At 43.1% G+C, this 15,694-nt stretch overlaps 2 protein-coding genes across 10 annotated transcripts; both read right to left on the bottom strand.

Annotated features, from left to right (window-relative positions):
- Positions 1,390-9,705, bottom strand: LOC110432399. 9 transcript variants are annotated; one of them, XR_002449848.1, is made up of 16 exons: positions 9,259-9,704; positions 8,407-8,540; positions 8,133-8,285; positions 7,938-8,049; positions 7,012-7,345; positions 6,645-6,858; positions 6,425-6,514; positions 5,964-6,219; positions 5,692-5,804; positions 4,657-4,758; positions 4,525-4,572; positions 4,330-4,440; positions 4,102-4,192; positions 3,598-3,996; positions 3,391-3,506; positions 1,756-2,183 (listed from the first exon to the last, which is right to left on the bottom strand). XR_002449848.1 is itself a non-coding variant. In XM_021452728.1 (15 exons), the coding sequence occupies exons 1-14, from the start codon at positions 9,515-9,517 to the stop codon at positions 3,890-3,892; spliced, it is 2,124 nt and encodes a 707-aa protein (XP_021308403.1). In that variant the 5' UTR covers positions 9,518-9,705; the 3' UTR covers positions 1,390-1,631; positions 3,880-3,889. The 9 variants fall into 9 exon arrangements, 5 of the variants coding, with proteins under 5 accessions (XP_021308403.1, XP_021308401.1, XP_021308402.1 ...); XR_002449849.1 differs by lacking the exon at positions 1,756-2,183 and having other exon boundaries at positions 3,253-3,506; positions 3,598-3,677; positions 3,880-3,996; positions 9,259-9,705; XM_021452728.1 differs by lacking the exons at positions 1,756-2,183; positions 3,391-3,506 and adding an exon at positions 1,390-1,631 and having other exon boundaries at positions 3,880-3,996; positions 9,259-9,705.
- LOC8054976 (pentatricopeptide repeat-containing protein At4g01400, mitochondrial) lies at positions 10,418-12,928 on the bottom strand. The gene is made up of 2 exons (XM_002460523.2): positions 11,449-12,928; positions 10,418-10,798 (listed from the first exon to the last, which is right to left on the bottom strand). Exon 1 carries the CDS (start codon positions 12,839-12,841, stop codon positions 11,672-11,674), a length of 1,170 nt encoding a protein of 389 aa, XP_002460568.1. The 5' UTR covers positions 12,842-12,928; the 3' UTR covers positions 10,418-10,798; positions 11,449-11,671.

Below are 15,694 nucleotides of genomic sequence, written 5' to 3'. Positions count from 1 at the left end.
TTGGGCCCGAGGGAGTATATTAATATCATCTATTGATCTGGTAAAGGGGCTAGTGAGAATCTATTTATATTAATTCGAAAGATATTATTAAATCTTATGATCTAGTCAACACTCATCATCTCATATATCTAGATAGAGTACATCTAGAGTAAAATTTGCAGCAATAGCCGTTGCTTTAGCAGAAGCCAACAGCCCCTATATATTTCCTGTTTGAGTTCTAAAACGTAGCTCGTTAGTGTTTTTTATTTATTATTATTTGTCGACGAAAGCTAGTCGCAGTCCACCTTAGGGTATATCTACGGTAGTAGTTTATCGGTAGACGGTGCGTAAGCTACGAACTTAATGATGACGCAAGACACGGACAAGCTTTTTATTCAGGTTCGGCCGCCGTGTGGGCGTAATACCTACGTCCTGCGTCTGGTTGTATTGATTTGTGTTGAGATGATAATGTGAATTGAGATGAGATGTCTATGATCTGTCCTCTAGGGGACCCCTGTCCCTCCTTATATATCCTGAAGGAACAGAGTTACAAGCAAAGTATCCTATTTGGTACAATATATTGTAGCCTTGCGGTGCACGCCGACCAGTCGTGCGCCGCACGTCTTCATCCTGTGGGCCGAGCCACCTGTGATGGTGCGGCCCATATAGACCCATGAGGGTATAGGGGTTTATACCCCCACATTATTATTTCAATTTCAAAGAGGTCTTACTGAGCTGCCGAAAAGCTCCAGAAGTTTCACAACCCGCGGCAGCGCATTTGCCCGGCCCCGGACCCGGATTCTGTCCCCCGATCTGCGCCAACACACGTCGATACGCGTAGGCACTAGCGTAAGAACTCGCCAACAAATCCAGCGAAAGGGAGGAGCAGAGAGCGCACGAGGCCGCACTTGGCTTGAAGCAGACAGCAGGTGCAGCAGCTGGTGCCTGGTGGCCCATGACCATGAGCAATAGCTTGTAACATCCCCCAGTGATTGGATTGGACCAACGGGACTGGGACACGAGCGAAAGCAACTGAATCGTTAACAATTCCGAGGAGGCTTGTAGGAATGCTGGCCTTCAGCAAGTAGTGGCCGTGGACACTGGACGAGTGCAAGTGTATCATTAGAGGGAAGAAGAGGAGGTCAGTAGCTTGTCAGGGTGAAATGGTCACCTGCAACTTGACATCTTTTGGAGGCCATGGCCATGGACTGGGCGTGTCACCGTCAGATTTGGTGAATTCAACCAGGACAGGGCCCCGGGGGGAAAGCTTGTTGAATAGATAAGGTGCGTTGGTTGGGTGATCCCAATCAGCGCTTTGTTTTATGGCCTCACTGGAGTCCCAAGATTTCTCAGATGGTCACCAAATAAAGTAATTGCGAAATGAAGCGGGCCACCAGGGCTCATCACTGGTGGAATGGAAGCACTGCTGCTTTATTTGCTCTGGCCTCTGGGAGAAGAAAGGCACTGAATATTTGGGCAGCCGGCAGCAAAGCGAAGAAAAAACAATGACAGCATGTGTGATGGATGCATGGCTGTCATGCTCATGAGGTGATGACATTCACTCCCGGTGGTCGCTGTCCGCTAGAGGTAATGCTCGAGTTCTTTTTGCTGGGGGAAGGTGACCACCAAAGTGAAAGTGCTGTTTCATGACACTGCGAAAGGATGGAAGCACCAGTGATTAGTAGATTGCGTGGAAATGGTGCTGGGATTGCAGGACTGATGTAATGCAAACGCAGGATGATGAAACCATGCTCCAGTGTCGACAAATATGCTCCATAAGAAACGAGGGTTGTTCATTACGGAAAAGGGGGGTAGAATACAATACGCAAGCAGAAAGGGGAGCATCGACAAACGTCGACACCGGACTTGGTTTCTCTATATATGTATAATCTAGTGTCTTCTGATTAACACCACCTAACTTGGATTGTGAGAACTGATAGCTCAAAAATATCAGCGTAAACAACCACCTCTTCGTCATGTTATATTTTGCATTATTAAGCATACGGCATGTGCTGATGCAGACGCTCTGCTCAAGTCTTATGTGAAACCAGGCATCCGGGTCTGCTTTGATCCTACGTTTCAACTCAGCACTCAGATCAAGCTCAAGAGAGTTACAGCTTCCATCTTATTCAGCACTTATAACAAAAGAGTTGAGTACTAACAGACCCAGTTCATATCCTTCAATAAAAGTTTCAGCACCTCACCTGCGGGAGAATAGTTCAACGAGGTGGTTACAATTGGCTTCTCTGATAAAATTGCACATAACGGACATGATAAAGCACCAATTGGCATGAAATAATAATTAATTGTGTGACTTGACATGAGATAATAATTAGTTGTATGACGCTATGCTGTCTCAATAAAACAAGTGGAAGTGGAGTACAATGAATGCAAGTACAGAAGTAGCATGATTAAACATTACTTGCACAATGGGATCAAAAGCACAACTATTGTGGTTTTAGATTACATCATGTGCCGTCAGTGGCGGAGCCAGGATTTCACAGCTGGGTATTCCACGTATAAAAAATTTTCAATGTATATGTGCAATAGTGATAGGGGACAAAATCACTACAAATTTGATCCTGGTACACAGCTCAAGCAGTACATATAACTTTCTTAAAATATATGCTAGATAAAATATTTGTTTATCCTGGTAACAAGGCATCAGGCAAAGTGAGCCTAGTGTCGCTCCTGGTAATAATCAAAGTATATATAAATTCTTTATCTATATTACAAGAACACAATGCAACATTTAAAAAAAAAAATCAGAACGCGACAAAAAAAAACGAAACCTTCAATTTTTACTTTAAAGAATAAAAAGTAAATGTGAGATTTTTGTGTTTATGGTATATGAGAAAGGCGTTGAGGGGGAGGGGGGCGTATATGAGAAAGCCTACAGACCACTGACCGCCGCCGCCGCTAGAGAAATACTGTCGATGTAGTTTCTTTCTGATGAGTTATGAGCTGCCGCTACAAGTTGACGTTGTTCTACTAGGCTTAGAGCAACTTTAAGAGTTTAACTATTCTTGTTGTTTATGCTTTTTCAGAATTTGTATAGCAAAAAGTAGACAGTAATATGCTATCTAATTTTGTAAAAATAGGAAGTTGGCTTTCTCTTGATTTTCGGTGACTATATATAGCTTATTACAGACGCTAACTATAAGACTTTGTAAAATAACAAGATTGTTGTAGATCTCTTCTTTTTTTTAGAAATTTTCTATTCGACAAAATAGCTAAACAATAGAATTTGACAAATTAATTTTAGCCAGACTATTGGAGTTGCTCTTATGGGCTACATATTTGCAATATTCAACAAACTAACATATATGCTGATTATACATATGTGTATATATACATATATTTGTGTTTATCACAAAAATCATTGGTATTTCATGGAATACAGGGGCATACCCCTGGCGCCGCCCATGTGTGCCGTAGGGTCCAAGGTTTATGTCCGGTCAGATTCATCCTTTAATCAAAAGCAACATTAAGGGCTTTTGTCTGAATTCGCAGGGATCTGACCCAACCTTTTCATCCCAATAAACAGGGATCAGCCCTAAGAAGTAAGAACCATACATGTTATCTGCAATTCTAGAAAATGGTATGAAGCAAAGTTACCCAGAAACATGCCCAGATGCTAGTTCTTTTTCCCTTTAACCCTTTTGATCTCATGCATCATGTATGTTTCATCTCAACATCTGCTACCAGAAAATGGTATGGAGCTCAGAAGTCAAAAGTGGTATACATACACAATTTTGTATAGGGCTAACAATTCACAAATCACAATGCTTTAATTTTTTTTGTAGGACGCTGAAAACATGTTACCAAAGTGCTCGTGCTCCTGAAAATAATGTTAAACAATCAACCAATGGATAGGGTCTCCATAATTCTCATTTTTACCTATATATGGCTATATTGCCTTGGTCTTCTCTAGGGCTGGCTTAACTTCCATCTGTTCCACCCATTTACATAGTATGGCATTTACTTCATCTGGAACTTCATCATGTGGAGCATGCCCTGTTATAATAATATATAATGAGCCACAAAAAGAAACTCTTTTTAAGTAAAACAGTAAAAAGGTTAAGATTGATGGGCGTCCCGGAGATAAGAGGAGGGGCGCACCTGCATTCAACTCTCTGATTTGAACCTTGCTGCAATGCTCTCGGAGCATGGTAACAAACGCCTCAGATTTTGTAAGGGGATCTTTCATACCCTTTGTTTCAAATAAAGCAAAAAATAAAATTAACCTCCCACACATTAGCAACCACCAAATTTAGCAAGAGTAGTAGATATGCCAGTGTATGATTTTGTATTGACAAGTGAGGCTTGTCGATGGTATTAGGGACATACCTGGATAACCAATATCTTTCCTCCAAAAGAATCAAATAAAAAGTTAAGAGGAATTGAAAGATTAAAGTTGAATACACTCTCAAGGACTGTTGCAGCACCAGGATCATATGACTGAATCTATTTGTCAAGGAAACCTTCTGCAGACTACGTTGCAGTTAAATGTATGCCAAATATACTTGCACAATACAAGGATACCGCTCTTACAATCTGGTCTAGAAGTGGCTTGTCCACCCGTTCGGTTCTCTAAACATGTAAAAGTGTTACATATGGATGGAAGGAACTACTGAATTGAAAGAAAATATAGAAGTGACTTCATAATATACATACTGTAGGATAATATTCTTTAAGAATGCCTTCTGCTCTTGCCCTCAAGAAGAGCAAAAGAAGCTGTGCCTGCAACCTGGAAAGCCATGATGATGTTCGTCTTTCCTGCAAATGTTTGCACTTACTAGCATTTAATTTAATTTGCAACAACAATATATTTTGGAGACAAGAGTTCAATGTCAGAGATTTTGCGTTTTCTACTACTTCCAATGACCACTCCTGAGAAGTATTCTTTTAATGCAAGCACCATATATATGTATCTTGATTACGAAAATGTAAGCCTCACCTAGATATCACACTTTAGTGTTACAAATGATCTTACAGTTCCGATATCAAGCACAGTTTTCACAGTAAGGATTTCCAGAGCTATGTAAGGTTGATGCGCTACATAAAAGCACATCAACAGGGGTAATTAATATTACTAACCAACAAATTCAATTTGTAGGGCACAATTTTTTTTCGATATAAGTTGTAGCCAACAGGAACGCGGAAATGTACGGGACAGCTGCATGCATAAATCTATTAGCTCCACAAATTGATATGATGACAGTTGCAACAGCTATGTAAGGTTGATGTGCATCAAACAGATACTAACTCCATCCCAAAAAACTTGACGTTTTAGTTTTGTCCTAAGTCAAACATCTTAAGTTTGACCAAGTTTGTATAAAACAATATTTATATTTATATTTATATTTATATTACGAAATAAGTATCATTAGTTTCATCATGGAACATATTTTTTATAATGTGCCTATTTGATGTCATAAATTCTAACAGTTTTCTCTATAAATTTGGTCAAACTTAAAATAGTTTGACTTAGGATAAACTAAAACTTCAAGTTTTTAATATTACCAAACCAAAAAAGTTCAATTTGTAGGCACATTATTACCAATCTCATTTGTAGTCAACAAAAACATGAAAATGTATGAGACAGACAAGCATAAACCCATTACTCAGGAAATTACTATGATAAAACATTGATTCTTAGTTTTGTAATAGGATAATTATAAATAGGATACAGAAGATCGGTTGTCTTACTTCACTCAGTGGGACGAAGGAGTAATTTGGAATAACTGAACCAGCTGAGTTTAAAAGAACCAGAGATTTTGCAAGAGAAGGCCATAAACCAGCAGCAATTGCACAGATATAACCTGAGAATGTTTGAGAAAGAGAATGACTCCATCAAAGATTGTGTTCTGAATAGGGTTGCACATCAACTTAGCACAGATATAACTTCATTAATGTTGCGCTGTGCAAAACACTGTATGTCACATCATCTGTATAGCAATTTTTAAATATAATTCATGTACCTCCAATAGAGTTGCCAAGAAGATGAACAGGCTCCCTCACAATATCGACAATGAAGTCTCTCAGTAGTTCTGACCAGAAAAGTTCTGAATAGTTGGCATTTGGTTTCTCTGATTTCCCAAAGCCAACAAGAGTAATTGCCCAAACTCGGTGGCCCATATCAGCAATCTTGTCTATATTGTCACGAAAATGCTCCAGGAAAGCTCCAAAACCATGCACAAGAAGAACAGCTGGACCTTCGTTGCCAAGAAAGGTGTACTGCAGAGGGGGGTTGAAATTAGGAATTTGTGGTAACCAACATAAATAAAGTTGTGTACATAGATAAATTTAGACAAACATCCACAACGAGTATACAGTAAAGAATGGTTGAAATAATGAAATAAGGAATTTGCACTAACCGCCATAAATAAAGTTGTGTTTATAGTGATTTTAAATGCATAACCGCAAAAAATAAGAAGACAACCTGTACAAGATAACCCTTCCATCTCCAAATTCTTGTAGGATATTTCCCCTCGACGCATACTTGGGATTTTGATGCCAAGAGCCAATACCACTGTCATGTATCAAATAGATTGTGAAGAGGCAAAAGAAAGTGATGCTTGGTTTGCCTAACAAATGAGCCCAATAGAGAAGGAAAAGGTATGACATTGAAAACAAGATAGGAAAGATATAAAATAAAATACCTCCATCGAACATATAGCATCAACTGCTGCCGTCACTGTAGGTGTTGAGTACCCAAATGGTGATAGAAAACCTGCATTGCGATCTTTTTCATATTGAATAGTCTCCGTGTAAGCTTTCCTCCTAGATATGACTCCAAGCTGAATTGCAGGACCAAATAAGACGTAGAATGAAGCACCATATCTGGTTTCAGCTAAGCGCACTTTATCATGCAGCCTGGATAAAGAGTTAAATCGGGTCAGATATGAAAACCCACTAAGAATTCATATAATACATTAACTCCAATGACTCGATTACATGAATAAAAATGAAAGACAAAGTGCCTGGTGAGAATTTAATTGAAGGACAAAATTAGTTGGTGATACATACTCTTGCCAACTAGCATTCCCTGTGCCTTCCAGGTATTTTAGGTAAGCAGCCAAAGCATCCAAAGTAATATCTGTTCCACCCCTAACTTCCAGTGAATTTTCTGATGCAAACATTGAGTTTATAATCCTCTTTCTTGATGCACCAGAATCCATGGTGATATCCTCTATGTTTTCTCCATTGCTGGTGCTTAATGTAGCATTACTTTTGATCTTCCTTTGACTGATTGTCTTTTTAAGAATAGATATCGCAGACATGCTCTTGAGAGGAGCCCAATTATCCTCTGGTGCTATGTCTTTCAGGAAACATTTTAATTCTTCCAGAGTGGGTAGAGAACCTGAATAGGAAATTATTATAGTAGCTAAATGGGAACACAAAAATGTCCAAAGAAATGGGTAAAATAGCAGAGTGAAATACATCAGCATCTTTAAACTTGTCTGGAGATGCCATGTAAGTCCTGGAACTATTGATTTGCAGTTTCACATCCCTGAACTTGCTAACATCCAAGGCCCAAACCCTCATAACCAGTGTTAATCAGCTTACTTGACATTCCTTCGGACCTGCTTCTGGGCTTATCAGATTTGGAGTTTCTGTGGGTGGAGCTTTTACAAAAGCTGGTTTCTTAGAAAAGCTCCTCCAGACCTGTTTCTGGGATTATCAGATTTTATAGTAGTAAAGTCAGATTTTGCAGGCTTGTGGATTCTCCAGAAGCTCCTCAAAGCAGGCTACTTGTTTCAGCTTCTGGCTTCTGAGAAGCCTAGCCACAGAAGCTCAAACAGACAGGGCCGTAGTAAGTTCATAGTCATGGAACTGGAAATTAATAGTTCGGGGACCAAGATGACACCCTTGAACAAGTTTAGTGACCAATGGTACATTTGACTCAATAACATATTGACATACAATCCAGAAAGAATAGAATTAAAGCGCACCTGTGTCTAACTCCAAATTTAGAGCAGGCAAAGTTGCCGCAGCAAGAGGTGTGGCCAATGGTAATTTTTTCTTTAGAAATTCATCATGTGATGTCGATACTGCTGCCAAATTCTAGTATAATGAATACTTCAGCTATCAGCATGTCATATACATTTAAGTTATTAGAGGATAAAAGAAGAGGTTGTATAAATTACCTTATAGTCATACAATGGGGCACTCCAAGACACTATCTTGGGAGGGCTTCCCCATGAGAATGACCCATTAGATAAAGATGATTCAACATTGGCCAGAACATCACGCACTCTATATTCAACTTCTTCTTCTGTAAAAATTAGACCTGCTTGTACCTGTTATGCTCCATCAGTGCATGCAACATTGCAACCAGAAGATACTTATGTCAGATAGCTAGATGTGGACCTACATGTAAACTCGTAAGCTCAATGCTCAATATAAACCTTGCATAGTGACCTCATTTACAAGTTTCAGCACCACATCTTCAGCATTTCCCAGGCCTATGAGCAAATCAGAATCTTGAGATTTCAACGCCATCTTAAGATCTTTCAGAGCAAATAGCAGTAGTTCCAGCATTTTATCTGAATAGCCTGCAAGTGATGGGGGGAAATTATATAGATGCTTAGTTCAGTGATGCTACTAATTTAACAGTGTGGACGCAGGGCTGGTGACCAACAAGTCATTAGCAATTAACAAGCCCATCCTAATTCTACCAAACGAACTGTAGGGAAAAAAATAGCTAACGAATGAGTTTAAGATGTCCTATAAAAGATGGACACAGTTGCTGTGCAGTCTGTAGTATGCTGCAACTTAGTCAATGCAGTACCAAGTACCAACCATCAAAACCAAATCCAACAGCACTGCCAAAAAAAAAAGGAGGAGCAAATCACTGTGCGCTACCCGGTAAGTCATTGTAACGATCCTACTGTAGCTGGAAATCTAGAACAATAGGCTGAGATTGCATGCAGTCTTAACTTGTGATCTTAGCACTTCTCCCAAGAGGCAGCAATTACAATGCAGTCCATGACAGAAATGGTTTCAACATCTATTTAGTTTTTGATGCAAAGCAGCACATGTTTAATGCCATTAAACTTCACGGTAGCAGCAAGTATCGAGTTTTTCAGTGATGGCAGACAGCCCAGACCATTTAGTTCGAGCTAGCAATGGGCACTATGCATGCTCAGTGTTCAACTTCAGCTTTGGCACCACGCTGGACACAGAGCCCATCACACCGCGCGCACTATTCACAAATCCCACACCCCAACAGTGTACCGGATCGGACGTCTAGCACCAACACAAGCAACATACCGGCGAGGATGCGTCGGTCGAAGACGTAGAGCGGCACGACGGGGCGCCGCGGCTCCGACACGGCAGCGGCGAGGCCCGGGTGATCGTCGATGCGGAGGTCATGCTTAAACCACACCACCGCGGCCGCGCCACCGTCCCTCACGGGGTTGGCGGCATTGGAGGCGACGATCCGGCCCTGGCATCGTCGGTTCCGCAGGATCCGACGGCGGTGGGGCGGGGCTGGGAGAAGCGGCCCGAGCCGGAGCGCGAACAGAGCCATGGGACGGGCTGCGCGGAGGCGTCAGCGGTAGCAGCAGCCATAGGCGGAGAAGAGCAGGGATAAGAAGGGCGGGGCTAGGGCGCGCCCATGGCGAAATTGTGGCGGAGGGCGGCTGCTCGGAGTCGTGCGTGAATTTTCTGTGGCGGAGGACGCCGTGCAGCAGTGGGGTTCCGAAGCCGCAACCGCAGGTCCGCAGGAGAGCCCACCAGGGGAAACGCCCAATAGCGCAGGTCCGCAACAGAGCCCAGGGGGAAACGCGCAAATGTCGCTGAACCACTGCAAACCGCTGTCGGAAATCTTCAGGGAACAGTTAAATTCCTCCTGTGGAAAGAGTACTGTTCATCCAAAATAGCAGAGTAGCAAATCTGTACTACGCCTTCCATTCAACAGGATTTGATCATTTGAGTCAAAAATGAAATGCAAGAGTCACCCAGCAGTTCAGCTGTCATTTGCAGGAGTTCTGGTGCTGACAGTCTATGTATTTCAGAGATTGAATAGGAGCATGTTTAACACACAGGATATCATCAACTATTCAACTGAGATCAATTGAAGTTAAAAATTCACATTCCGCTCTCCTTCTACCACAATAATTTACCACAACTATCGTGCTTTGCGCACTCTTTTCAGCAACGGTACTTGATTCAGCAAATTATCGTTATGGAAGCAACTTGCAATAGCTTCTTCAGGAGTCCTTGCACAACAGGATCCCCGGTGCTTGCCAACATCTCCCTGAAGCCTGAACTCTATATACAACTTATAAAGTACTCCGTCCCAAATTATAAAATAGTTTTTGCTATCAATGTATCTAGAAAAGCCAAAACCTAGTCACAGTATTTTTTTACATCAAAATAAATATTATTCTTGTAATGCCCACCTTTCCCCATAAAAGTATTATCTCCGTCCCAAAAAAATAATGCAATTATAATTCAGTTATGTTGATAGATATTTCCGGCTGATAGTACAGGTTTTGTGTCTCATGGAAATCATGTATTGTACAAGTTTCTTTCACATAATAATATAAAAGGCTTCACTTCAGAAAAATCAACTATTGATTTGTTGTTCACTTCAGAAAGGCATGTTCGCTTGTTTGAAAAGTCATTGCTGAAAATACTGTTCGCTAATTTGTTGTGCGAGATACTGCTGAATGGCTGGCAAATTCGGCTGATAAGCTCAAGCGATGTACAAGCGATGTATTGTCGCTGTGCTATCTCCATGAATGCTGATCCCTCTCTGAGTTCCTAATGCCAAATCCACTTCCCAGAAGCCAGTGAGGATTCATATCTGAAAAATCAAGATGTCTCCAACTTAGATGCACAAAAAGCTTGATATGGGTATAAGATGAGTAGGCACAGATATATTAGGATAATATGTGGATGCTGCTGCACTTAAAGCTTGATATGGGTATAAGATGAGTAGGCACAGATATATTAGGATAATATATGGATGCTGCTGCACTTAAATCTTGAAAAATCAAGATGTCTCCAACTTAGATGCACAAAAAGCTTGATATGGGTATAAGATGAGTAGGCACAGATATTAAGCCAATGAGGATTCATATCTGAAAAATCAAGATGTCTCCAACTTAGATGCACAAAAAGCTTGATATGGGTATAAGATGAGTAGGCACAGATATATTAGGATAATATATGGATGCTGCTGCATTTAACGCGAAAGAGCATGAATACTGCAGTAAAAGAAAGAAACAGAAAAATGATAGGTTTGGCCCAAAAATCTTATCTTCAGAAATTAATGATTGAACAGATCCAACTAAATGTTTCAACTACCAAGCTATTAATAGTGCCAAATAAAAAGAAGTTGAGAAATTGACTTTATGTAAGTATAGAAATGCATTAGAACCCAAGGACACTGGTAACAGGCTTTTTATGTGATACTATGATTCATATATTATGGTTCATCAGGAGATGTCATACCTTATTCAAGCTAACCAGCAAGACACCAGATAATGCTCCTAATACTCCACTAGAGGCACTTTAGCAAGAAAAATGGCCATGCTCTCTAGTTTTTGCCATATCTCCTGCAATTTTCTTCCAGAGCTGTTCCTTTATATCCAACAGAAATTAAAGCCCATGGTCTGTGTTGCATATGTCAAGTGAGATCACTTAAGGTACTGCTAGAGATCATGTTTGAACCACACTACCTTCCCACCATCTGCAACAATTCTGCCTCAATACAATCCTCATCCTTACAAACACACCTGATCACTGAACTCCAGCTCTCAACATGTGGAACCACTCCAAGATCAAGCATCCAACTCATAATTTGTGCAGCCTCTTCAACTTTCCCAACTGTACAGCAACCCTTGATAACTGAATGAAACACTGAGAAATGTGGCACAAGCCCTTTACCAACCATGTCCACCAGGTAAGTCTCCGCCTTGTCATATAATCCGCTTACGCACAGCCCATTGACCACTGTGGCATATGTCACTGCATTCGGTGTACATCCACTCTCCATCATATCACCAACAACCTTGCAGGCATCCAGTGGCCGCCCCTCGCGGCACATACCGACAATGACCGTGTTGTAATGCACAATGTCAGGGGAGACTCCACGGCCTCGCATGAGACAGAGCAGGCGGTATGCCTCTCGGAGCTGCTTCTTGCGGCAGAGAGCGTTCAGCACGGTGGTGTATGCCAGCGGATCGGCAGGGATGCCCCTGTGCAGCATTTCGTCGAGCAGTGTAGCCGCTGTGCGGACCTGGGCCTTGCGGCAGAGTGACTGGGTAAGGATACGGTAGGTGTCGGCGTCGGGGGATACATGGAGTGAGCGGAGGCGGTGGAAGAGTGAGAGTGACACGGCGACGTGGCCGGATCGAGCCGCGGCGTCGATTAGCAGGTTGTGGGAGGCGAGGACTAGCGGAGCGGGGAGAGGTAGCCGCGAGGAGACGAGGCGAAGGAGGTGAAGCGCGGAGGGGAAGTGGGACGGGGTGGAGGATAGGGCGCCGAGGAGGCGGAGGAGGAGCTGGGGGTGGAGCGGCAAAGGGCTGGGCCCCGCGACGAAGAGGGAGTTGAAGGTGGAGAGGAAGAGCTGAGGTGGCCGGCGGAGGCGGAGCACCGCGAGGAGAAGCGGGAGCAGGAGGCGCGGGGACGGCGGGGACGGGAGGCGGCGGAGGAGCGCGAGAGCGTGGGGTAGGTGGTCGCGGCGGCGGGCGAGGCGGAGCAGGAGAGAGTGGAGCGTGGCAGGGTGCGGCGTGGTAGTCGGGGAGGTGACGGTGACGAGCTCCAGCGCGAGGAGCGGATCCTGCTGCGAGGTCACCAGCTTGTGCAGCCGCGCCGGCGAGATCTTCGGCGGCGATGGGAGCATCGGCGCGGCTGTAATGGCGGGGCGGCGTGGTTTAGCAGTGGGCTACAGCCTACAGCTACAGGTGCCGCGAGATGGAACGGAGCGAAGGAATATTTCTCTGATGACTAGTGGCCTTATGGGCTGGGCTGAAAGGTGGGCCGAGATATGTGTTTTGCTCTTTGATTTAGGGCCGATGACCGCTCCTGTAACCGTTTACGCCTAAGGCTATCTCCAGGGAGAGCATTTGGGAACCCAAACCTAAAATGGGTCTCCAACACAATACCTATAGCCTCCAACAGAGTACCCATACAGAAGACCTATTTTGGGTATCAGGAGAGACATAACCCAAATTTGGGTATCCTCTCTCCTCGAGACCCATTTGCAGAGAGTGTTGTCTTTTAGGTCTTGTTGTTGGAGAAGACTAAAAATAGATATGGAACCTTTTACCTGTAGCGCTACCCAAAGGACAAATGGGTCTTGTATTTTGGGTGACGATTGTTGGAGATAGTCTAACGGATGCAGTTGTATAGCAATATTGGGCTTCGTATAGTCGGGCCGTAGATGGTTCAATACAATTTGGAGAAAAAAATCCACTTTTCCTCTAACTTTTACAAAAGTCTGTTTTTCCTGCTTAAACTTCAAAACCGGATAGACTATCTCCCTTCACCTTTTAAACCGTACATTCTACCTCACTGGAGTAGTTCTGTTGTCTTTTTTTTATTTAGGTTGAGTCTTTGAAAATTTATAGTAAACCACACAAAAATCATAAAATAGAAAATAATTTTTTTTACTCTGCATGGGTAGATATATATAGTGAATATATAATATAGTATGCTTTAGTACAAAGGTTTTGTTATAAATTTAGATATATATTTTTCTATAATTAGTTAGAATAATTCATAAATTTAGTTTCTATGTTCTAATTGTGATGAAATTTTTATGGTGGCCCTATTATTGTCTGATTGAATTGTAGTAAAAATTTCATATTCATTGGATAAAGTATAACTTAGTTATAGATTTATTTAGATTTAACAAGCATAAACCCTAAATAAATCTATAAATCTATAACTAAGGTATACATTATCTAATGAGTATGAAATTTTTATTACAGTTCACGCATACGGTAATTATACCACCATAAAAATTTTACCATGATTAGATCATAGAACTGCAGTTATAAATTATTCCAGTTAATTATAAAAACAAAGATCTGAATCTTCTTGAGGCAAATTTAAAAGCCAATCTCGGCTGCATGGACATGAGCCAGGTAGTGTCTAGAGGAGTTCGCAGCTACATGTATCGTAGTTCAAAGAAGAATGGCACTCCCAATACAGAAACCAGCATAGTTTCTATAGACATTAATTATGGTGTCACCTAAGCATTTTGTTGAGGTGGCAAGGTAGTTATTGAAGAGATAGAGTAAAAATCATAGAAACTGGGTCTAACTTAAAAACCATGTCTACACGAAATCCAAGACATGAAGTGATACGATTGGTTGAGAATGGAGAGAGAATGAATATGATTGGATAACAAATTATTGTATATAAACTACCTATTGGGACCATAGTTTCTATACATAGTGTCTATAGAAATTAATAAGTATAGAAACTACACGTAGTTTTTAGTATTGGGAGCGCCCTTAGCACGATGGGACTGGCATCTGGTGCCCGGTGGCCGGTGAAGAGTGAGCGTAGCTTCTGGCGAGCGAGCCAAGTAGGCAGACAAACGGCGGCGATGCTGCACGAACTGAGGGCCACAGAGTGATGCTGTAATCATGTTGGCTAATGGCTTGCCACGATTGTTCGGAAAAAAAAAAGATGTATGGTTAGCAACGCCGTAGGCCAGTGTGTTTGGCCGGATATTTAGAAAAACTATCCCCCTCGGAAGATATTTCCTCGTGATCTCGCATATCTAGAGTACTACTACTTGTCAACAGGCGCTACCAGAGGAGATATTTTCCTCATCGTCCGGTGGCGTTGCGTGTGGTGGTGGAGCGATCAAAGCCAACTCGCCCCATAAGCCGTAACCACCTGTAAAGCGTGTGTTTGGTTTACTGGAAGTGGTAATGATTCCAAAATAAACCCCTCTCCTCCACGTTTCCACTCATCAAGCACGCACGCACGGATCGCCGATCGCGCGGTGGTGGCCAGACGCCACACATGTCTGTCCGGGCCAGCCAGCCAGCCCAGCTGCCGGACGCAGCTCCACCTCTCGTTTCGCCCTCCTTTTCGCTGGTCTGCGCCCCCGGATCCGCTTTTGCCTCGTCCGCCTCTCCAGCCTCCTCCTCTACTCCTCTCGAGACCGGAAGAACGTTCGATGCTCGGACGGCACGGCAGCGCGCTGGCTGGCGTTCTCAACCACGCAAAAGTGTGTAGATATGGCCAGGCCCTCGGTTTCTACCACGATAGCGACGTCCGAATCGAGCTCTTCCACCACTCGACCCCTCGACCGGTCCGTCCAGAAGTGTGTATGCTCGTCCCTTGCCGCCAAAAGCGCGGATCCGGAAAAAAGATCTTGCGCCCGTTGGTGAAAAACAAAAAAATATCTGCGCGAACTTTCAAAATGAAAATATCTGCGCGGACCCACCGAAGCTGACGCAGCTGGGTGAGCGTGAGCCTGTGCTGTGAGCCAAGTGGCGCCAACGGCCAACGGGAGCCCCTGGTGGGCGGTGGGCACGAGTGCCGGTGCCGCCCTGGAGGCCGGAGCGCCACCCACAACCACGGTTTGGTTCCATGATTCCTCACCTCATCATCTACGACTACGACTACGACTACGAGGCCACCCCCGAGATATTTCCATTTTTTCCCCCGGGATCGGAATGCCAGCTGCTGAGCCGCATCTCCCCGCCCGCGCCGGTCGTGTCCTGTGTGGTCC

This window comes from Sorghum bicolor, chromosome 2 (genome assembly GCF_000003195.3).
Source record: "Sorghum bicolor cultivar BTx623 chromosome 2, Sorghum_bicolor_NCBIv3, whole genome shotgun sequence".
Taxonomy (NCBI): Eukaryota; Viridiplantae; Streptophyta; class Magnoliopsida; order Poales; family Poaceae; genus Sorghum; species Sorghum bicolor.
The sequence above is the reverse complement of the archived record's forward strand: the minus strand, read 5'-3'. Positions and strand labels throughout refer to the sequence as shown.

Bases quoted from the DNA above. Each gene is read 5' to 3' on its own strand.
- LOC110432399 (XM_021452728.1), bottom strand. From the start codon at position 9,517: ATGGCTCTGTTCGCGCTCCGGCTCGGGCCGCTTCTCCCAGCCCCGCCC. The intron at 7,346-7,937 runs GTGCGCTTTAAT...TTTCCTATTCAG, and splicing joins AAATTTGGAGTTAGACACAG to GTTCTCTACCCACTCTGGAA. The intron at 4,193-4,329 runs GTATGTCCCTAA...TTTGAAACAAAG, and splicing joins GAAAGATATTGGTTATCCAG to GGTATGAAAGATCCCCTTAC.
- LOC8054976 (XM_002460523.2), bottom strand. From the start codon at position 12,841: ATGCTCCCATCGCCGCCGAAGATCTCGCCGGCGCGGCTGCACAAGCTG.